Source organism: Poecile atricapillus, chromosome 31, assembly GCF_030490865.1.
Source record: "Poecile atricapillus isolate bPoeAtr1 chromosome 31, bPoeAtr1.hap1, whole genome shotgun sequence".
NCBI lineage: Eukaryota > Metazoa > Chordata > Aves > Passeriformes > Paridae > Poecile > Poecile atricapillus.
This window is the reverse complement of record NC_081279.1, coordinates 3,398,190-3,421,997: the sequence shown is the minus strand read 5'-3', so window position 1 is coordinate 3,421,997 and position 23,808 is coordinate 3,398,190. Positions and strand designations below refer to the sequence as shown.

Below are 23,808 nucleotides of genomic sequence, written 5' to 3'. Positions count from 1 at the left end.
GAAATTTGGGGGATTTGGAGTGAAATTTGAGGGATTTGGGGTGAAATTTGAGAGATTTGGGTGAAATTTGAGGGATTTGGGGTGAAATTTGGGGGATTTGGGTGAAATTTGAGGGATTTGGGTGAAATTTGAGGGATTTGGGTGAAATTTGGAGGATTTGGGGTGAAATTTGAGGGATTTGGGGCAGGACCTGTGGGATTTTGGGTAAAATTTGAGGGATTTGGGGGATCTGGAGTGAAATTTGAGGGATTTGGGGTGGGATGAAGGAATTTGGAGTGAAAATTGAAAGATCTGGGGTGGGGTGAAGGGATTTGGGGTGAAATTTGAAGGATTTAGGGTGAAATTTGATGGATTTGGAGTGGGACAAAGGGATTTAGGGTGAAATTTGAGGGATTTGAGGTGGAATTTGAGGTATTTAGGGTGAAATTTGAAGGATTTGGGGTGGGATGAAGGGATTTGGGTTGAAATTTGTGGGATTTGGGGTGAAATTTGTGGGATTTGGGGTGGGATCTGTGGGATTTGGAGTGGGATGAAGGGATTTAGGGGGAATTTGAGGGATTTGGGATGAAATTTGATGATTTGGATTGAAATTTGATGGATTTGGGGCAGGACCTGTGGGATCTGGGGTGAAATTTGAGAGATTTGGGGTGAAATTTGAGGGATTTGGAGTGAGCTGAAGGGATTTGGGTTGAAATCTGACAGATTTGGGTTGAAATTTGATGGATTTGGGGTGAAATCTGATGGATTTGGGGTGAAATATGGAGGATTTGAGGTGAGACAAAGGGATTTAGGGTGAAATCTGGGGGATTCGGGGCGAAATCCGAGGGATTTGGGGTGGGATGAAGGGATTTAAGGGGAAATTTGGGGGATTTGGGATGGGACAAAGGGATTTAGGATGAAATCTGATGATTTTGGGGTGAAATTTGGGGGATTTGGGGTGAAATCTGATGAATTTGGGGTGAATTTTGAGGGATTTAGGGTGAAATCTGATGAATTTGGGGTGAATTTTGAGGCATTTGGGGTGAAATCTGATGGATTTGGGGTGAAATTTGATGATTTTGGGGTGAATTTTAGGGGATTTGGGTTGGAATTTGGGGGATTTGGGGTGGGACAAAGGGATTTAGGGTGAAATTTGATGATTTTGGGGTGAATTTTGGGGGATTTGGGGTAGGATAAAGGAATTTAGGGTGAATTTTGGGGGATTTAGGGTGAAATCTGATGGATTTGGGGTGAAATTTGGGAGATTTGGGGTGAAATCTGATGAATTTGGGGTGAATTTTGAGGGATTTGGGGTGAAATTTGGGGGATTTGGGGTGGGATAAAGGAATTTGGGGTGAAATTTGGGGGATTTGGGGTGGGACAAAGGGATTTAGGGTGAAATTTGATGAATTTGGGTTGAAATTTGGGGGATTTGGGGTGAAATCTGATGAATTTGGGGTGAATTTTGAGGGATTTAGGATGAAATCTGATGATTTTGGGGTGAATTTGGGGGGATTTGGGGTGGGATAAAGGAATTTGGGGTGAATTTTGGGGGATTTGGGGTGGGATAAAGGAATTTGGGGTGAATTTTGGGGGATTTGGGGTGGGATAAAGGAATTTGGGGTGAAATTTGGGGGATTTGGGGTGGGATAAAGGAATTTGGGTTGAAATTTGGGGGATTTGGGGTGGGACAAAGGGATTTGGGGTAAAATCTGATGATTTTGGGGTGAATTTGGGGGGATTTGGGGTGGTCTCCGACCCCTCCCCAGCCCCCGGAGCCGCCCGTGCGGGCTCTGGGACTCGCCCGGTGCCGGCGGCGTTTCGGCGATTCCCGTCATGGAGCGCGGGGAGGGCCCGGGGGGGCCGGGGGAGGGGTCAGCGCTGTCGCGACATGTCCCGATATCCCGCGATATCCCGCCAAATCCCGCGATATCTCCCGCGATATCTCCCGCGATATCGGCGACATGTCGCGACAGGGGCCCCCCTAGAGGGGCCTAGGCCAGCTGGGACTCGATGGCGGCCACGATCCTGCGCAGCTTGGGGTCACTGTCCACGAAACCATCGCCGTTCTGGGGGGAAAGAGCAGGGGGGACCCCAAAATGGGGGAGAGACCCCCCCCAAAATGGGAAGGGATTGAGGGGGGACCCCCAAAATGGGGCAGGGACCCCCAAAATGGGGGAGAGACCCCCCCCAAAATGGGAAGGGATTGAGGGGGGACCCCCAAAATGGGGCAGGGACCCCCAAAATGGGGCAGGGAGCCCCCAAAATGGGGAGGGATTGGGGGGGGAAACCCCAAAATGGGGCAGGGACCCCCCAAAATGGGTCAGGGAGCCCCAAAATGGGAAGGGATTGAAGGGGAGACCCCAAAATGGGGCAGGGATTGGGGGAAGGGAAACCCAAAATGGAGCAGGGACCCCCAAAATGGGGCAGGGGGGACCCCAAAATGGGGCAGGGATTGAGGGGGAAACCCCCAAAATGGGGGAGAGACCCCCAAAATGGGGCAGGGATTTGGGTGGGGACCCCCAAAATGGGGCAGGGACCCCCCAAAATGGGGCAGGGACCCCCCAAAATGGGAAGGGATTGAGGGGGGGACCCTAAAATGGGACAGGGATTGGGGAGGGAAAACCCAAAATGGGGAAGGAACCCCCAAAATGGGGGAGCAACCCCAAAAATGGGGCAGGGATTTGGGGAGGGACCCCAAAATGGAGCAGGGACCCCCAAAATGGAGCAGGGACCCCCAAAATGGAGCAGGGACCCCCGAAATGGGAAGGGATTGGGGGGGGGACCCCAAAATGGGGCAGGGATTGGGGAGGGGAAACCCAAAATGGAGCAGGGACCCCCAAAATGGGGCAGGGATTGAGGGGGGGACCCTAAAATGGGACAGGGATTGGGGAGGGGAAACCCAAAATGGAGCAGGGACCCCCAAAATGGGGCAGGGACCCCCAAAATGGGGCAGGGATTAAAGGGGGGGACCCCAAAATAGGGGAGACCCCCAAAATGGGACAGGGATTGGGGGAAGGGAAACCCAAAATGGGGAAGGGATTGGGGGGGGGACCCCCAAAATGGGGGAGAGAGCCCCCAAAATGGGAAGGGATTGGGGGGGGACCCCCAAAATGGGGCAGGGATTTGGGTGGGACCCCCAAAATGGGTCAGGGATTTGGGGGTACCCCCAAAATGGAGCAGGGATTTGGGTGGGACCCCCAAAATGGGTCAGGGATTTGGGTGGGACCCCCAAAACAGGTCAGGGATTTGGGTGGGACCCCCAAAATGGGTCAGGGATTTGGGTGGGACCCCCAAAGTGGGGCAGGGATTTGGGGGTACCCCCAAAGCGGGTCAGGGATTTGGGTGGGACCCCCAAAGCGGGTCAGGGATTTGGATGGGACCCCCAAAACGGGTCAGGGATTTGGGTGGGACCCCCAAAACAGGTCAGGGATTTGGGTGGGACCCCCAAAATGGGTCAGGGATTTGGGGGTACCCCCAAAGCGGGTCAGGGATTTGGGGGTACCCCCAAAACGGGTCAGGGATTTGGGTGGGACCCCCAAAGTGGGTCAGGGATTTGGGGGTACCCCCAAAACGGGTCAGGGATTTGGGGGTACCCCCAAAACAGGTCAGGGATTTGGGGGGGGGGGCTCACTCACCTTTTTGGAGTGGACCAGGTGTCCCCCCACGGTCACCTCAAACCATCCCGTCACCTCCTTGGTGCCCTGGCCGCTCTGGGGGGGCAGGGGGGCAGCTGAGAGACCCCCACCCCAAAATCCTGGGGATCCCCACCCCAAAATCCTGGGGAACCCCACCAAAATCCTGGGGATCCCCACCCCCAAATCCTGGGGAACCCCACCCCAAAATCCTGGGGATCCCCACCCCAAAATCCTGGGGAACTCCCCCTAAAAATCCCGGAACCCCCACCCCAAAATCCTGGGGAACCCCACCCCAAAATCTCAAGACCCCCACCCCAAAACCCTGGGACCCCCACCCCAAAATCCTGGGGATCCCCACCCCAAATCTGGGGAACCCATCCCAAAAATCCTGGGGAACCGACCCCCAAAATCCTGGGGAATCCACCCCAAAAATCCTGGGACCCCCACCCCAAAAATCCTGGGATCCACCCCAAAATCCTGGGGAACCCACCCAAAACCTGGGGAACCCCACCCCAAAATCCTGGGGAACCCCACCCCAAAATCCTGGGGAACCCCACCCCAAAAATCCTGGGATCCCCACCCCAAAAATCCTGGGATCCTCCCCAAAACCAGAGGATTCCACCCCAAAAGTCCTGGGATCACCCCCAAAAATCTCGGGACCCCCACCCCAAAATCCTGGGGATCCCCACCCCAAAATCCTGGGGAACTCCCCCTAAAAATCCCGGAACCCCCACCCCAAAATCCTGGGGACCCCCACCCCAAAATCCTGAGGATCCCATCCCAAAAATCTCGGGACCCCCACCCCAAAAATCCTGAGGATTCCACCCTAAAAATCCCGGGACCCCCACCCCAAAAATCCTGAGGATCCCACCCCAAAAATCCCGGGACCCCCACCCCAAAACCTGGGGAACCCCACCCCAAAATCCTGGGGATCCCCACCCCAAAATCCTGAGGATCCCACCCCAAAAATCCTAGGACCCCCACCCCAAAATCCTGAGAATTCCACCCCAAAAATCCTGGGACCCTCACCCAAAATCCTGGGGATCCCCCCCAAAATCCTGGGGAATCCCCCCAAAAATCCCAGGATCTCCCCCAAAATCTTGAGGATTCCACCCCAAATCCTAAGAATTCCACCCCAAAAATCCCAGGATCCTCCCCAAAATCCTGAGGATTCCACCCCAAAAATCTCAGGACCCCCACCCTAAAAATCCTGAGGATTCCACCCCAAAAATCCTGGGATCACCCCCAAAAATTCTGGGACCCCCACCCCAAAACCTGAGGATTCCACCCCAAAAATCCCGGGACCCCCACCCCAAAAATTCTGGAACCCCCACCCCAAAATCCTGGGGATCCCCACCCCAAAACCTGAGGATTCCACCCCAAATCCTAAGAATTCCACCCCAAAAATCCCAGGATCCTCCCCAAAATCCCGGGATCCCCACCCCAAAAATCCTGGGATTCTCCCCAATACCTGAGGATTCCACCCTAAAAATCCCGGGACCCCCACCCCAAAATCCTGAGAATTCCACCCCAAAAACCCTGGGGAACCCCCCCAAAATCCTGGGACCCCCACCCCAAAATCCTGGGGAACCCACCCCCAAAAATTCCGGGACCCCACCCCAAAATCCTGGGGAACCCACCCAAAATCCTGGGACCCCCACCCCAAAACCTGAGAAACCCACCCCAAACCTGGGGAACCCCACCCCAAAATCCTGGGATCCTCCCCAAAACCAGAGGACTCCACCTCAAAATCCTGAGGATCCCACCCCAAAAGTCCTGGGATCACCCCCAAAAATCTCGGGACCCCCACCCCAAAACCTGGGGAACCCCACCCCAAAAATTCTGGGACCCCCACCCCAAAATTCCCAGGACCCCCACCCCAAAACCTGAGAATCCCACCCCAAAAATTCTGGGACCCCCACCCCAAAAATCCCGGGATCCTCCCCAAAATCCTGAGGATTCCACCCCAAAAATCCTGGAACCCCCACCCCAAAAATCCTGAGGATTCCACCCTAAAAATCCCGGAACCCCCACCCCAAAATCCTGAGGATCCCACCCCAAAAATCCTGGGACCCCCACCCCAAAAATCCTGAGGATCCCACCCCAAAAATCCCGGGACCCCCACCCCAAAACCTGAGGATTCCACCCCAAAAATTCTGGGACCCCCACCCCAAAATCCTGAGGATCCCACCCCAAAAATCTCGGGACCCCCACCCCAAAAATCCCGGGACCCCCACCCCAAAAATCCCGGGATCCTCCCCAAAATCCTGAGGATTCCACCCCAAAAATCCTGGAACCCCCACCCCAAAAATCCTGAGGATTCCACCCTAAAAATCCCGGAACCCCCACCCCAAAACCTGAGGATTCCACCCCAAAAATCCTGGGACCACCCCCAAAAATCCTGAGGATCCCACCCCAAAAATCCTGGGACCCCCACCCCAAAAATCCTGAGGATCCCACCCCAAAAATCCCGGGACCCCCACCCCAAATCCTGAGGATCCCACCCCAAAAATCCTGGGACCCCCACCTCAAAATTCCCAGGACCCCCACCCCAAAAATCCCGGGATCCTCCCCAAAATCCTGAGGATTCCACCCCAAAAATCCTGGAACCCCCACCCCAAAAATCCTGAGGATTCCACCCTAAAAATCCCGGAACCCCCACCCCAAAACCTGAGGATCCCACCCCAAAAATCCTGGGACCCCCACCCCAAAAATCCTGAGGATCCCACCCCAAAATCCTGGGATCCCCACCCCAAAATCCTGAGGATCCCACCCCAAAAATCCCGGGACCCCCACCCCAAAAATCCTGAGGATTCCACCCCCAAAAATCCTGAGGATCCCACCCCAAAAATCCTGAGGACCCCCACCCCAAAAATTCTGGGACCCCCCACCCCAAAACCTGGGGACCCCCACCCCAAAATCCTGAGGACCCCACCCCAAATCCTAAGAATTCCACCCCAAAAATCCTGGGACCCCCACCCCAAAACCCTGAGGATCCCACCCCAAAAATCCCGGGACCCCCACCCCAAACCCCTGAGGATTCCACCCCAAAAATCCCGGGACCCCCACCCCAAAAATCCTGGGACTCCCACCCCAAAATCCTGAGAATCCCACCCCAAAAATCCCGGGATCCTCCCCAAAATCCTGAGGACCCCACCCCAAATTCAAGACCCTCCCCAAACCCCGCAGCCCCCCCCAAAATCTTGAGCCCCCTCCCCAAATTTGGGGACCCCTCCCCAAAACCCACCACGTCCAGAGCTCCCGGGAAGCGCCGCTCCAGCTCCCGCCTGAGCTGCTCAAACTGGGATGGGGGGGACACAAATTGGGGAGGGGGCTTCTCTGGACCCCCCTTGGGTTTTTTGGGGGGTCACAAATTGGGGAGGGGGCTCCCCCTGATTGTTCTGGGGGGTCACAAATTGGGGAGGGGGTCCTCTGGACCCTCCCCCGGGGTTTGGGGGTCACAAATTGGGGAGGGGGCTCCTCTGGACCCTCCCCCGGGGTTTGGGGGGTCACAAATTGGGGAGGGGGCTCCCCTGGACCCTCCCCCCGGGGTTTGGGGGGTCAAAAAATGGGGAGGGGGCTCCCCCCGAGTGTTCTGGGGGGTCACAAATTGGGGAGGGGGCTCCTCTGGACCCTCCCCGGGGGTTTGGGGGGGTCACAAATTGGGGAGGGGGCTCCCCTGGACCCCCCCGAGTGTTCTGGGGGGTCACAAATTGGGGAGGGGGCTCCCCTGGACACCCCCCTGGGTTTTTGGGGGTCACAAATTGGGGAGGGGGTCCTCTGGACCCCCCCCCCGGGGTTTGGGGGGGTCAAAAAATGGGGAGGGGGCTCCCCCTGATTGTTCTGGGGGGTCACAAATTGGGGAGGGGTCTCACCTTGGGTTTGTAGCCTCAGGCTCCGCTGGGGATGGAAAATGAGGAGGGGGCTAAAAAGGGGGGACCCCCCCCGGAATTGGGGACCCCCCCCCAGTTTGGGGACCCCCACCAGGAATTGGGGACCCCCACCCAGAATTGGGGACCCCCCCCCGGAATTGGGGACAAACCCGGAATTGGGGACACCCCCGGAATTGGGGACCCTCACCCAGAATTGGGGACCCCCACCCAGTTTGGGGACCCCCCCCGGAATTGGGGACCCCCACCCAGAATTGGGGACCCCCACCCAGTTTGGGGACCCCCCCCGGAATTGGGGACCCCCACCCAGAATTGGGGACCCCCACCCAGTTTGGGGACCCCCACCCGGAATTGGGGACCCCCCCCAGAATTGGGGACCCTCCCCCAGTTTGGGGACCCCCACCCAGTTTGGGACCCCCCCCAAATCAGGGACCCCCCCGGGCACAGGAACCCCCCAATTTGGGGACCCCCCCAGTTTGGGGACCCTCCCCACCCAGTTTGGGGACCCCCCCCCATTTTGGGGACCCCCCCCGGGATCAGGGACCCCCCCCCCCGATTTTGGGGACCCCCCCCTGGATCAGGGACCCCCCCCCCCCGATTTTGGGGACCCCCCCCTGGATCAGGGACCCCCCCCCCAATTTGGGCCCCCCCAGTTTGGGGCCCCCCGGTACCAGTAAAGGACATGGACCCGGAGCGGCGCCATTGCGGCAACTGCGCATGCGCGGGAGGGGCGGGGCCAGGACGGGACCGGCGACAGCAGCGACACCAGTAACACCAGTAAGGGACCAGTGACACCAGTATGGGACTGGTATGGGACCAGTGACACCAGTGACACCAGTATGGGACCAGTGACACCAGTATGGGACTGGTATGGGACCAGTGACACCAGTGACACCAGTATGGGACCAGTGACACCAGTATGGGACTGGTATGGGACCAGTGACACCAGTGACACCAGTAAGGGACCAGTGACACCAGTATGGGACTGGTATGGGACCAGTAAGGGACCAGTGACACCAGTATGGGACCACTGAAACCAGTATGGGACTGGTATGGGACCAGTGACACCAGTGACACCAGTAAGGGACCAGTGACACCAGTACAGGACCAGTGACACCAGTGACACCAGTGACACCAGTATGGGACCAGTGACACCAGTACGGGACTGGTATGGGACCAGTGACACCAGTGACACCAGTGACACCAGTATGGGACCAGTATGGGGCCAGTGACACCAGTGACACCAGTACGGGACTGGTATGGGACCAGTACGGGACCAGTACGGGACCAGTGACACCAGTGACACCAGTACGGGACCAGTGAAACCAGTATGGGACCAGTAAGGGACCAGTGACACCAGTATGGGACCAGCGACACCAGTATGGGACCAGTAAGGGACCAGTGACACCAGTATGGGACCAGTACGGGACCAGTGACACCAGTACGGGACCAGTATGGGGCCAGTGACACCAGTATGGGACCAGTAACACCAGTATGGGACCAGTACGGGACCAGTGACACCAGTACGGGACTGGTATGGGACCAGTGACACCAGTGACACCAGTATGGGACCAGTGACACCAGTATGGGACCAGTACGGGACCAGTGACACCAGTACGGGACTGGTATGGGACCAGTGACACCAGTACGGGACCAGTGACACCAGTACGGGACCAGTGACACCAGTATGGGACCAGTAACACCAGTACGGGACCAGTAAGGGACCAGTGACACCAGTACGGGACCAGTGACACCAGTATGGGACCAGTAAGGGACCAGTGACACCAGTACGGGACCAGTGACACCAGTATGGGACCAGTGACACCAGTATGGGACCAGTACGGGACCAGTGACACCAGTACGGGACTGGTATGGGACCAGTGACACCAGTACGGGACCAGTGAAACCAGTATGGGACCAGTACGGGACCAGTGAAACCAGTGACACCAGTACGGGACCAGTGACACCAGTACGGGACCAGTGAAACCAGTATGGGACCAGTAAGGGACCAGTGACACCAGTGACACCAGTATGGGACCAGTAAGGGACCAGTGACACCAGTATGGGACCAGTACGGGACCAGTGACACCAGTACGGGACTGGTATGGGACCAGTGACACCAGTAAGGGACCAGTAAGGGACCAGTGACACCAGTGACACCAGGACGGGACCAGTGACACCAGTACGGGACCAGTGAAACCAGTATGGGACTGGTATGGGACCAGTACGGGACCAGTACGGGACCAGTGAAACCAGTATGGGACCAGTACGGGACCAGTACGGGACCAGTACGGGACCAGTGAAACCAGTACGGGACCAGTGAAACCAGTACGGGACCAGTGACACCAGTGACACCAGTGACACCAGTACGGGACTGGTATGGGACCAGTGACACCAGTATGGGACCAGTGACACCAGTATGGGACCAGTATGGGACCAGTGACACCAGTACGGGACCAGTGACACCAGTACGGGACCAGTGACACCAGTATGGGACCAGTGAAACCAGTACGGGACCAGTGACACCAGTGACACCAGTGACACCAGTAGGGGACTGGTATGGGACCAGTGACACCAGTATGGGACCAGTAACACCAGTATGGGACTGGTATGGGACCAGTGACACCAGTGACACCAGTAAGGGACCAGCGACACCAGTGAAACCAGTACGGGACCAGTGACACCAGTATGGGACAAGTGACACCAGTGACACCAGTAAGGGACCAGCGACACCAGTACGGGACCAGTGACACCAGTATGGGACCAGTGACACCAGTGACACCAGTACGGGACCAGCGACACCAGTACGGGACCAGTGACACCAGTGACACCAGTGACACCAGTATGGGACCAGTAACACCAGTATGGGACCAGTGACACCAGTATGGGACCAGTGACACCAGTACGGGACCAGTGACACCAGTATGGGACCAGTGACACCAGTATGGGACCAGTAAGGGACCAGTGACACCAGTACGGGACCAGTGACACCAGTATGGGACCAGTGACACCAGTGACACCAGTATGGGACCAGTGACACCAGTGACACCAGTACGGGACCAGTGACACCAGTGACACCAGTACGGGACCAGTGACACCAGTACGGGACCAGTGACACCAGTACGGGACCAGTGACACCAGAACTGGTTTTAGTGGAGGTTCTGCCCTCCAGTATAACCAGTACCTGCCCCCAGTATAAGCAGTACTTGCCCCAGTATAACCAGTATAACCCCCCAGTACACCCAGTGTAACCCCCCAGTACACCCAGTGTAACCCCCCAGTATAACCAGTACCTGCCCCCAGTACAGCCCCCCAGTATAACCAGTATAGCCCCCCAGTACACCCAGTGTAACCCCCCAGTATAACCAGTATAACCCCCCAGTACTCCCAGTGTAACCCCCCAGTATAACCAGTATAACCCCCCAGTACACCCAGTATAGCCCCCCAGTATAACCAGTATAATCCCCCAGTATAGCCCCCCAGTATAACCAGTATAACCCCCCAGTACTCCCAGTGTAACCCCCCAGTATAACCAGTATAACCCCGCCAATATCCCCGCTCCCAGTCCCATCCAGTCCCTCCCAGTCCCTCCCCCAGTTCCCCAGTCCCTCCCCCAGTGCTCCCAGTCCCGCCCAGTCCCTCCCAGTCCCCCCCCTCAGTTCTCCCAGTCCCTCCCCCAGTTCTCCCAGTCCCGCCCAGTTCCTCCCAGCCCCCCCAGCCCCCCCTCCAGTGCTCCCAGTCCCTCCCAGTCCGGTCCCAGTCCCTCCCAGTCCCTCCCAGCCCCCCCTCCAGCTCTCCCAGTCCCTCCCAGTTACCCCTAGTCCCGCCCCCAGTCCCTCCCAGTGCTCCCAGTCCCTCCCAGTTCCCTCCCAGTCCCATCCAATCCCTCCCAGTCCCTCCCAGTCCCCCCCAGTCCCCCCCAGTCCCTCCCAGTCCCTCCCAGTCCCTCCCAGTCCCTCCCAGTCCCTCCCCCAGTGCTCCCAGTCCCTCCCAGTTCCCTCCCAGTCCCATCCAATCCCTCCCAGTCCCTCCCAGTCCCCCCCAGTCCCCCCCAGTCCCTCCCAGTCCCTCCCCCAGTCCCTCCCCCAGTCCTTCCCAGTCCCTCCCAGTCCCTCCCAGTCCCTCCCCCAGTTCTCCCAGTCCCTCCCCCAGTGCTCCCAGTCCCTCCCAGTCCCTCCCAGTCCCTCTCAGCCCCACCTCCAGCGCTCCCAGTCCCTCCCAGTCCCTCCCCCAGCGCTCCCAGTCCCTCCCAGTCCCTCCCAGTCCCTCCCAGTCCCTTCCAGTCCCTCCCAGTCCCGCCCAGTCCCTCTCAGCCCCACCTCCAGCGCTCCCAGTCTCTCCCAGTCCCTCCCCCAGTGCTCCCAGTCCCTCCCAGTCCCTCCCCCAGTTCTCCCAGTCCCTCCCAGTCCCTCCCAGTCCCGCCCCTCCCGCCCGGCCGGGGCGGCCGCGCCGATGGATCCCGGGGATCCGCTGGATCCGCCCGATCCCGGGGGGCGGGGGGGGCGGCGCTGCTGAGGCGGGGGGGCCCGGGGGGATCCAGGGGGGATCCCGGGGGATCCCGGGGGGATCCCGGGGGATCGGGGGGGTCCCGGGGGGGTCCCGGGGGGGTCCCGGGGGGGTCCCGGCGCCCCCCGGCCCGGAGCCATGGGCGAATGGACCATCCTGGAGCGGCTGCTGGAGGCGGCGGTGCAGCAGCACTCAACCATGATCGGCAGGTCAGGCTGCGACCCCCGCCCCAAAATCCCACCTGGACCCCCCCCCAGGCCCCCCCGGACCCCAAAATCCCACCGGGACCCCCCCCAAATCACCCCGAGATCCCAAAATCCCACCGGGACCCCCCCCAAATCACCCCGAGACCCCAAAATCCCACCTGGACCCCCCCAAAATCACCTCGAGATCCCAAAATCCCACCAGAACCCCCCCCCAAAATCCTCCTGGATCCCCCCAACCCCCCCCAGACCCCAAAATCCCACCGGGACCCCCCCAAAATCACCCCGAGATCCCAAAATCCCACCGGGACCCCCCCCAAAATCACCCCCGGATCCCAAAATCCCACCTGGACCCCCCCAAAATCACCCCCGACCCCAAAATCCCACCAGGACCCCCCCGAGACCCCCCCGGACCCCAAAATCCCACCGGGACCCCCCCCCAAATCACCCCGAGATCCCAAAATCCCACCGGGACCCCCCCAAATCACCCCGAGATCCCAGAATCCCACCAGGACCCCCCCCAAAATCACCCCGAGATCCCAAAATCCCACCGGGACCCCCCCCAAATCACCCCCGACCCCAAAATCCCACCTGGACCCCCCCCCAAATCACCCCGGACCCCAAAATCCCACCGGGACCCCCCCCGGAACCCAAAATCCCACCGGGACCCCCCCCAAAAATCACCCCGAGATCCCAAAATCCCACCAGGACCCCCCCCAAAATCCTCCTGGATTCCCCCAAACCCCCCCAGACCCCAAAATCCCACCAGGACCCCCCCCAAATCACCCCGAGACCCCAAAATCCCACCTGGATCCCCCCCAAATCACCCCGAGACCCCAAAATCCCACCTGGATCCCCCCCCGGACCCCAAAATCCCACCGGGACCCCCCCCAAATCACCCCCGGACCTCAAAATCCCACCTGGACCCCCCCCCCAAATCACCCCGAGATCCCCCAGATCCCCCCAGATCCCCCCGGGACCCCCCAAATCCACCTGGACCCCTCCCCAAAATCACCTCAGGATCCCACAAGTCCGTCCAGATCCCCCCGAGATCCCCCAGACCCCCCCGGACCCCAAAATCCCACCAGGACCCCCCCAAAAATCCCCCCGAGATCCCCCAAATCTCCCCAGACCCCCCCGGGACCCCCAAATCCCTCTGAACCCCCCCAAAATCACCCCAAGATCCCCCAGATCCCCCCGGGACCCCCAAATCCCTCTGAACCCCCCCCAAAATCACCCTGAGATCCCCCAGATCCCCCAGGGACCCCCCAAATCCCTCTGGACCCCCCCCAAAATCACCCCGAGATCCCCCAGGGACCCCAAAATCCCTCTGAACCCCCCCCAAAATCACCCCGAGATCCCCCAGATCCCCCCGGGACCCCCCAAAATCCCTCTGGACCCCCCCCAAAATCACCCTGAGATCCCCCAGATCCCCCCGGGACCCCAAAATCCCACCAGGACCCCCCCCCAAAATCACCCCGAGATCCCCCAGACCCCCCCAGGGACCCCAAAATCCCTCTGAACCCCCCCCAAAATCACCCCGAGATCCCCCAGGGACCCCAAAATCCCTCTGAACCCCCCCCAAAATCACCCCGAGATCCCCCAGACCCCCCCGGGACCCCAAAATCCCACCAGGACCCCCCCCAAAATCACCCCCAGATCCCCCAGGGACCCCCCAAAATCCCTCTGAACCCCCCCAAAATCACCCCGCGATCCCCCAAATCCTCCCAGATCCCCCCGGATCCCCCCCCGACCTCCGGATTCCTCCAGGCTCCCCCGGTGTCCCCAGGGTGTCCCCAGGGGTGTCCCCTGAGGTGTCCCCAGGGTGTCCCCAGGGTGTCCCCAGGGTGTCCCCTGAGGTGTCCCCTGAGGTGTCCCCAGGGTGTCCCCAGGGTGTCCCCTGAGGTGTCCCCTCCCCTCCCCCCCCATCCTGGGACCCCCCCTGGATCCCCCAAATCCCCCCGGGACCCCCAAATCCACTGGTGACACTGGTGACACTGGGGACACTGGGGACACTGGGGACACTGGGGATACTGGGGATACTGGGGACACTGGGGACACTGGGGATACTGGGGATACTGGGGATACTGGGGATACTGGGGACACTGGTGGCACCGGTGGCAATGGGGACATTGGGGACACTGGGGACACTGGGGACATTGGGGACATTGGGGACATTGGGGACACTGGGGATACTGGGGACACTGGGGACATTGGGGACACTGGGGACACCGGTGGCACCAGTGACACTGGGGACACTGGAGGTACTGGTGACACTGGGGACACTGGGGACACACTGGTGACATTGGTGGCACTGGGGACATTGGGGACACAGGGGACACTGGTGGCACTGGGACAGCCGCGGGGGGAGGACAGGTGTCACCCTCCAGGGCCAGGTGTGACACCCCCAGGACAAGTGTGACACCCCAGGGACCCCCAGGGCCAGGTGTCACCCTCAGGGCCAGGTGTCACCCCCAGGGCCAGGTGTGACCCCAGGGCCAGGTGTGACACCCCAGGGACCCCCAGGGCCAGGTGTCACCCTCCAGGCCAGGTGTCACCCCCAGGCCCAGGTGTGACCCCCCAGGGCCAGGTGTCACCCCCTGGGCCAGGTGTCACCCCCCCAGGGCCAGGTGTCACCCTCCAGGCCAGGTGTGACCCCCCAGGGCCAGGTGTCACCCTCCAGGCCAGGTGTCACCCCCAGGGCCAGGTGTCACCCCCAGGCCAGGTGTGACCTCAGGGCCAGGTGAGCCGCTGGCTCAGGGCCAGGTATCACCCCCTGGGCCAGGTGTCACCCTCCAGGCCAGGTGTCACCCCCAGGCCAGGTGTGACCCCCAGGGCCAGGTGTCACCCCCAGGCCAGGTGTGACCCCCCAGGGCCAGGTGTCACCCTCAGGGCCAGGTGTGACCCCCAGGGACCCCCAGGGCCAGGTGTGACCCCAGGGCCAGGTGTCACCCTCAGGGCCAGGTGTCACCCTCCAGGCCAGGTGTGACCTCAGGGCCAGGTGAGCCGCTGGCTCAGGGCCGCCCACGGGCTGCGCTGTCCCCGGGTGAGCCCCGGCTGAGCTAGGTGTCCCCAGGTGAGCCACGTGTCCCCAAGGTGAGCCACGTGTCCCCAAGGTGAGCCACGTGTCCCCAGGGGAGGGTCACGTCCCCAAGGTGAGCCACGTGTCCCCAGGGGAGCTCCAGGTGAGCCACGTGTCCCCAGGGGAGGCTCTCGTGTCCCCAAGGTGAGGCTCCTGTCCCCAAGGTGAGCCCCAGGTGAGGGTCTCATGTCCCCAAGGTGAGCCATGTGTCCCCAAGGTGAGGCACCTGTCCCCAAGGGGAGCCCTAGGTGAGGGTCTCATGTCCCCACGTGAGCCTCTCATGTCCCCAGGGGAGCCTCTCGTGTCCCCAAGGGGAGGCTCTCCTGTCCCCAGGTGAGCCCCCTGTCCCCAGGTGAGCCCCAGGTGAGGCTCTCGTGTCCCCAGGGGAGCCTCTCATGTCCCCAGGGGAGCCTCTCGTGTCCCCAAGGGGAGGCTCCTGTCCCCAGGGGAGCCCCAGGTGAGCCCCCTGTCCCCAGGTGAGCCACGTGTCCCCAGGGGAGGCTCCTGTCCCCAAGGTGAGGCTCTCGTGTCCCCAGGTGAGCCCCAGGTGAGCCCCAGGTGAGGGTCTCATGTCCCCAGGGGAGCCTCTCATGTCCCCAGGGGAGGTTCTCGTGTCCCCAAGGTGAGGCTCTCCTGTCCCCAGGTGAGCCCCCTGTCCCCAGGTGAGCCCCAGGTGAGGCTCTCGTGTCCCCAGGGGAGCCTCTCATGTCCCCAGGGGAGGCTCTCGTGTCCCCAGGGGAGGTTCTCGTGTCCCCAAGGTGAGGCTCTCCTGTCCCCAGGTGAGCCCCCTGTCCCCAGGTGAGCCCCAGGGGAGGCTCTCGTGTCCCCAAGGTGAGGCTCTCGTGTCCCCAGGGGAGGCTCTCATGTCCCCAGGTGAGCCCCCTGTCCCCCAGGTGAGCCCCAGGTGAGGCTCTTGTGTCCCCAAGGGGTGCCCCATGTCCCCAGGTGCCCCCAGGCGTCCCCAGGCACCCCCAGGTTCCTCCCAGGTGCCCCCCAGGTGCCCCAGCCCCGGTACCACCCCCAGTACCACCCCTGGTACCATCCCGGTACTATCCCGGTACCATCCCAGTACCATCCCAGTACCCCAGCCCCGATACCAACCCTGGTACCAACCCAGTACCGCCCCGGTACCATCTGATACCACCCCGGTACCACCCCCAGTACCACCCCTGGTACCATCCCGGTACTATCCCGGTACCATCCCAGTACCCCAGCCCCGATACCAACCCCGGTACCACCCCTGGTACCACCCCAGTACCGCCCCGGTACCATCCGATACCACCCCCGGTACCACCCCCAGTACCATCCCCGGTACCATCCCCGATACCACCCCCGGTACCATCCAGGTACCACCCCCTGTCCTACCCCCAGAACCACCCTGTTCCCAACCCGGTACCACCCCAGTACCACCTCAGTACCACCTCAGTACCCCATCCCCGGTACCACCCCCGGTACCATCCCCAGTACCATCCCCAGTACCACCCCCAGTACCACCCCCAGTACCACCCCCGGTACCACCCCAGTACCACCTCAGTACCCCATCCCCGGTACCACCCCCGGTACCATCCGATACCACCCCAATACCACCCTCAGTACCACCCCCGGTACCACCCCAGTACCACCCCAGTACCACCTCAGTACCCCATCCCCGGTACCACCCCCGGTACCATCCGATACCACCCTAGTACCACCCCCAGTACCACCCCCAGTACCATCCTGGTACCATCCCCAGTACCATCCCCGGTACCACCCCAGTACCACGTCAGTACCACCTCAGTACCCCATCCCCGGTACCACCCCCGATACCACCCCCGGTACCATCCTGGTACCATCCCCAGTACCACCCCCGGTACCACCCCCGGTACCACCTCAGTACCCCATCCCCGGTACCACCCCCGGTACCATCCGATACCACCCCAATACCACCCCCAGTACCACCCCCAGTACCACCCCCAGTACCACCCCCGGTACCACCCCCGGTACAACCCTGGTACCACCCTGGTCCCACCCCAGTACCCCATCCCTGGTACCACACTCGGTACCACCCCACAACGGGGTCCTGCTGACTGTGGTGGTGATTTTGTCCGCCTGACAGGATCCTGCTGACAGTGGCGATGTTTTCCTCCACCTGACAGGATCCTGCTGACGGTGGTGGTGATTTTCCCTACACCCTGACAGGATCCTGCTGATGGTGACGGTGTTTTCCTCCGCCTAACAGGATCCTGCTGACGGTGGCGGTGTTTTCCTCCGCCTGACAGGATCCTGCTGACGGTGGCGGTGTTTTCCTCCGCCTGACAGGATCCTGCTGACGGTGACGGTGTTTTCCTCCGCCTGACAGGATTCTGCTGACAGTGGCGGTGTTTTCCTCCGCCTGACAGGATCCTGCTGACTGTGGCGGTGATTTTGTCCGCCTGACAGGATCCTGCTGACGATGGCGGTGTTTTCCTCCGCCTGACAGGATCCTGCTGATGGTGGTGGTGATTTCCCACACACAACAATCAGATCCTGCTGACTGTGGTGGTGATTTTGTCCACCTGACAGGATCCTGCTGACTGTGGCGGTGTTTTCCTCCGCCTGACAGGATCCTGCTGACGGTGGTGATGATTTTCCCCCACAACAATCAGATCCTGCTGACTTTGGTGGTGATTTTCCCTACACCCTGACAGGATCCTGCTGATGGTGGTGGTGTTTTCCTCCGCCTGACAGGATCCTGCTGACGGTGGTGGTGATTTTGTCCGCCTGACAGGATCCTGCTGACGGTGGTGGTGTTTTCCTCCGCCTGACAGGATCCTGCTGACGGTGGTGGTGATTTCCTCCGCCTGACAGGATCCTGCTGACGATGGCGGTGTTTTCCTCCGCCTGACAGGATCCTGCTGATGGTGGCGGTGTTTTCCTCCGCCTGACAGGATCCTGCTGACTGTGGTGGTGATTTCCCCCACACAACAATCAGATCCTGCTGACGGTGGCGGTGTTTTCCTCCGCCTGACAGGATCCTGCTGATGGTGGCGGCGATTTTGTCCGCCTGACAGGATCCTGCTGACTGTGGTGGTGATTTTCTCCGCCTGACAGGATCCTGCTGATGATGGTGGTGTTTTCCTCCGCCTGACAGGATCCTGCTGACTGTGGTGGTGATTTTGTCCACCTGACAGGATCCTGCTGACGGTGGTGGTGATTTTGTCCGCCTGACAGGATCCTGCTGACGGTGGTGGTGATTTTTTCCGCCTGACAGGATCCTGTTGACAGTGGCGGTGATTTTCCCTACACCCTGACAGGATCCTGCTGACACTGGTGGTGATTTTGTCCACCTGACAGGATCCTGCTGACGGTGGTGGTGTTTTCCTCCGCCTGACAGGATCCTGCTGATGATGGTGGTGATTTTGTCCACCTGACAGGATCCTGCTGATGATGGTGGTGTTTTCCTCCGCCTGACAGGATCCTGCTGACGATGGTGGTGTTTTTCCTCCGCCTGACAGGATCCTGCTGACTGTGGTGGTGATTTTCCCTACACCCTGACAGGATCCTGCTGACTGTGGTGGTGATTTTCCCTACACCCTGACAGGATCCTGCTGACTGTGGCGGTGTTTTTCCTCCGCCTGACAGGATCCTGCTGATGATGGCGGTGTTTTCCTCCGCCTGACAGGATCCTGCTGACGGTGGCGGTGATTTCCTCCGCCTGACAGGATCCTGCTGATGGTGGCAGTGATTTCCCCACACAACAATCAGATCTTGCTGACGGTGGCGGTGTTTTCCTCCACCTGACAGGATCCTGCTGACTGTGGTGGTGATTTTCCCTACACCCTGACAGGATCCTCCTGACAGTGGCGGTGATTTTGTCCACCTGACAGGATCCTGCTGATGATGGCGGTGTTTTTCCTCCGCCTGACAGGATCCTGCTGACGGTGGTGGTGATTTTCCCTACACCCTGACAGGATCCTGCTGACAGTGGTGGTGATTTTCCCTACACCCTGACAGGATCCTGCTGACGGTGGTGGTGATTTTCCCTACACCCTGACAGGATCCTGCTGACAGTGGCGGTGTTTTCCTCCGCCTGACAGGATCCTGCTGACGGTGGTGGTGATTTTCCGCATCCTGATCGTGGCCATCGTGGGCGAGACGGTGTACGAGGACGAGCAGACCATGTTCATGTGCAACACCCTCCAGCCCGGCTGTAACCAGGCCTGCTACGACCGCGCCTTCCCCATCTCGCACATCCGCTACTGGGTGTTCCAGATCATTCTGGTCTGCACCCCCAGCCTCTGCTTCATCACCTACTCCGTGCATCAGGCGGCCAAACAGCGCGAGCGACGCTGTTCCTTCCTGCAGCCGCTGCTGGACGCGCGCCGCGCCGGCGCCGCCGGAACCGCCGGCACAGCCGGAACCGCCGGCGGTACCGAGCCCGAGGCGACGGCGCGGCCGCCCCGCAGCGCCAAGGCCAAGAGGCAGGAGGGGATCTCCAGGTTTTACGTGATCCAGGTGTGCGGGAGAGAGCGGGGAGAGGGGGGAGGGGGGGAAAAATGGTATTAAAAAAGGGTCTGAGGGTGAAAATTGTGTAAAAAAAGGGTGTGGGGGGTGAAAAATGCATAAAAAAAGGGTCTGAGGGGTGAAAAATTGATCAGAGGAAGGGTTGGGGGTGAAAATTGCATAAAAGAAAGGCTGGGATCCTGGGATTGGGATCCCTGGATTGGGATCCCGGGGTTGGGATCCTGGGATTGAGATCCTGGGGTTGGGATCCTGGAGTTGGGATCCCGGGATTGGGATCCTGGGATTGGGATCCCGGGATTGGGATCCTGGGATTGGGATCCCGGGATTGGGATCCTGGGGTTGGGATCCCTGGATTGGGATCCTGGGGTTGGGATCCTGGGATTGGGATTGATCCTGTGATTGATCCCATGATTGACCCCATACCTGACCCTGTGATTGATCACATGGATGATCCCATGATTGATCTCGTGATTGATCCCGTGATTGATCCCATGATCGATTGTGTGATTTATCCCCTCCCTGCCCCATGATTGACCCTGTGATTGACCCCGTGATTGATCCCATGATTGATCCCATGACTGATCCCACGATTGATCCCGTGATTAACTGTGTCATTTATCCCCGTCCCCGCCCCGTGATTGATCCCGTGATTGATCCTGTGATTGATCCCCTTCCTGCCCCCATGATTGACCCCGTGATTGATCCCGTGATTGATCCCATGATCACCTGTGTCATTTATCCCTGTCCCTGCCCTGTCCCCACCCCATGATTGATCCCGTGATTGATCCCATGATTGATCCCATGATTGATCCCACGATTGATCCCGTGATTAACTGTGTCATTTATCCCTGTCCCCGCCCCGTGATCGATCCCATGATCAACTGTGTCATTTACCGCCGTCCCCGCCCCGTGATAGACCCCATGATCGATCCCATGATTGACCCCATGATCAACTGTGTCATTTATCCCCATTCCCGCCCCATGATGGATCCCATGATCGACCCCATGATCGATCCCATGATTGATCCCATGATTAATTACATCATTTATCCCCGTCCCCGCCCCGTGATTGACCCCATGATTGATCCCATGATTGATCCCATGATCAACTGTGTCATTTATCCCCGTCCCCGCCCCGTGATCGATCCCATGATCGATCCCATGATGGATCCCATGATGGATCCCATGATTGATCCCATGATTGATCCCATAATCAATTATATTATTAATTATATGATTTATCCCCGTCCCTGCCCCATGATTAATCCCATGATCGATCCCATGATTGATCCCATGATCAACTGTGTCATTTATCCCCGTCCCTGCCCCGTGATGGATCCCATGATGGATCCCATGATCGATCCCATGATTGATCCCATGATTAACTGTGTCATTTATCCCCGTCCCTGCCCCGTGATTGATCCCACGATCGATCCCATGATTGATCCCGTGATTGATCCCATGATTGATCCCATGATGGATCCCATGATTGATCCCATGATCGATCCCACGATGGATCCCATGATCAATTGTGTCATTTATCCCCGTCCCCACCCCGTGATTGATCCCATGATGGATCCCATGATTGATCCCATGATGGATCCCATGATCGATCCCATGATGGAGCCCATGATGGATCCCATGATTGATCCCATGATGGATCCCATGATCGATCCCATGATGGAGCCCATGATGGATCCCACGATCAACTGTGTCATTTATCCCCATCCCTGCCCTGTGATCGATCCCATGATCGATCCCATGATCGATCCCATGATTGATCCCATGATTGATCCCATGATGGATCCCATGATCAACTGTGTCATTTATCCCCGTCCTGGCCCCGTGATCGATCCCATGATTGATCCCATGATTAACTGTGTCATTTATCCCCATCCCTGCCCTGTGATCGATCCCATGATGGATCCCATGACGGATCCCATGATCAATTACATCATTTATCCCCGTCCCTGCCCCGTGATCGACCCCGTGATCGATCCCATGATCGATTATATGATTAATTACATGATTTACCCCCGTCCCCACCCCGTGTTTGACCCCATGACGGATCCCATGATGGATCCCTTGATTAATTACATCATTTATCCCCGTCCCTGCCCCGTGATCGATCCCATGATTGATCCCGTGATTGATCCCATGATTGATCCCGTGATTGATACCATGATGGATCCCATGATTGATACCATAATGGATCCCATGATGGATCCTATGATTGATCCCATGATTAATTACATCATTTATCCCTGTCCTGGCCCCATGACGGATCCCATGACGGATCCCATGACGGATCCCATGACGGATCCCATGACGGATCCCATGACGGATCCCACGACAGATCCCACGATTAACTCCATCATTTCCCCCCGTCCCCGTCCCCGCGGCCGCAGGTGGTGTTCCGGAACGCTCTGGAGATCGGCTTCCTGGGCGGTCAGTACTTCCTGTACGGATTCCGCGTGCCGGCCATCTTCGAGTGCGACCGCTACCCGTGCGTCAAGGAGGTGGAGTGCTACGTGTCGCGGCCCACCGAGAAGAGCGTCTTCCTCGTCTTCATGTTCGCCGTCTCCGGCGTCTGCGTCCTGCTCAACCTGGCCGAGCTCAACCACCTGGGCTGGCGCAAGGTGCGCGCCGCCGTGCGCGGGGCCCGGGCGCGCCGCAAATCCCTGGGGGAGGCGCGCAGGAAGGAGCCGGCGGCGCCCGCGCCCGCCATGGGCAGGACGCAGTCCAGCGAGTCGGCATACGTGTGAATTTAATGGGATTGGGATAAAATGGGATTGGGATTGGGGCAGGACGCAGTCCAGCGAGTCGGCCTACGTGTGAATTTAATGGGATTGGGATAAAATGGGATAAAATGGGATTGGGATTGGGGCAGGACGCAGTCCAGCGAGTCAGTTTATGTGTGATTTTAATGGGATTGGGATTGGATTTGGGATTGGGGCAGGACACCGTCCCACGAGTTGGTTTATATGTGATTTTGGGATTGGGATAAAATGGGATTGGGACTGGGATTTGGGATTGGGATTGGGTCAGGACTCAGTCCAGCGGGTTGATTTATGTGTGATATTTGGAATTTGGGATTTGGGATTGGGATTGGGATTGGGGCAGGACTCAGTCCAGCGGGTCGGTTTACGTGTGATATTTGGATTTGGATTTGGGATTTGGGATTTGGGATTGGGATTGGGGCAGGACTCAGTCCAGCGGGTCGGTTTCCGCGTGCTGCCCCGTGTCGCGGCCCACCGAGAAGAGCGTCTTCCTCGTCTTCATGTTCGCCGTCTCCGGCGTCTGCGTCCTGCTCAACCTGGCCGAGCTCAACCACCTGGGCTGGCGCAAGGTGCGCGCCGCCGTGCGCGGGGCCCGGGCGCGCCGCAAATCCCTGGGGGAGGCGCGCAGGAAGGAGCCGGCGGCGCCCGCGCCCGCCATGGGCAGGACGCAGTCCAGCGAGTCGGCCTACGTGTGAATTTAATGGGATTGGGATTGGAGTAAAATGGGATAAAATGGGATAAAATGGGATAAAATGGGATAAAATGGGATAAAATGGGATTGGGATTGGACTCAGCCCAGCGAGTCGGCCTACGTGTGAATTTAATGGGATTGGGATAAAATGGGATAAAATGGGATTGGGATTGGGGCAGGACGCAGTCCAGCGAGTCGGCCTACGTGTGAATTTAATGGGATTGGGATTGGGATAAAATGGGATTGGGATTGGAGTAAAATGGGATTGGGATTGGGGCAGGATGCAGTGCAGCGAGTCGGCCTACGTGTGAATTTAATGGGATTGGGATTGGGATTGGGATTGGGATAAAATGGGATTGGGGCAGGACGCAGTCCAGCGAGTCGGCCTACGTGTGATTTTAATGGGATTGGGATTGGGATAAAATGGGATTGGGATTTGGATTTGGATCTGGATTTGGATTGGGATTTGGATTTGGGATTGGGGCAGAACTCAGTCCAGCGAGTCGGATTATGTGTGAATTTGGGATTTAGGATTGGAGTAAAATGGGATTTGGATT

The 23,808-nt window shown here is 59.2% G+C and overlaps 2 protein-coding genes and 1 long non-coding RNA gene across 4 annotated transcripts; 2 read left to right on the top strand and 1 right to left on the bottom strand.

Moving 5' to 3' along the window:
• Positions 1-173: 173 nt before the first annotated feature.
• On the top strand, positions 174-1,091 carry LOC131590051 (uncharacterized). 2 transcript variants are annotated; one of them, XR_009279941.1, is made up of 2 exons: positions 174-204; positions 855-1,091. It is a non-coding gene; the product is annotated as an uncharacterized LOC131590051 (long non-coding RNA). The 2 variants fall into 2 exon arrangements; XR_009279940.1 differs by lacking the exon at positions 174-204 and adding an exon at positions 336-358.
• Positions 1,092-1,258: 167 nt separating this feature from the next.
• SELENOW (selenoprotein W) lies at positions 1,259-8,234 on the bottom strand. The gene is made up of 5 exons (XM_058859892.1): positions 8,179-8,234; positions 7,493-7,517; positions 6,865-6,918; positions 3,618-3,692; positions 1,259-2,048 (listed from the first exon to the last, which is right to left on the bottom strand). Exons 1-5 carry the CDS (start codon positions 8,208-8,210, stop codon positions 1,974-1,976), a joined length of 261 nt encoding a protein of 86 aa, XP_058715875.1. The 5' UTR covers positions 8,211-8,234; the 3' UTR covers positions 1,259-1,973.
• A 3,869-nt stretch (positions 8,235-12,103) lies between these two features.
• LOC131590047 (gap junction delta-2 protein-like) lies at positions 12,104-22,635 on the top strand. Its single transcript, XM_058859888.1, has 3 exons — positions 12,104-12,222; positions 19,354-19,771; positions 22,189-22,635. The coding sequence occupies exons 1-3, from the start codon at positions 12,152-12,154 to the stop codon at positions 22,543-22,545; spliced, it is 846 nt and encodes a 281-aa protein (XP_058715871.1). The 5' UTR covers positions 12,104-12,151; the 3' UTR covers positions 22,546-22,635.
• Positions 22,636-23,808: the final 1,173 nt, after the last annotated feature.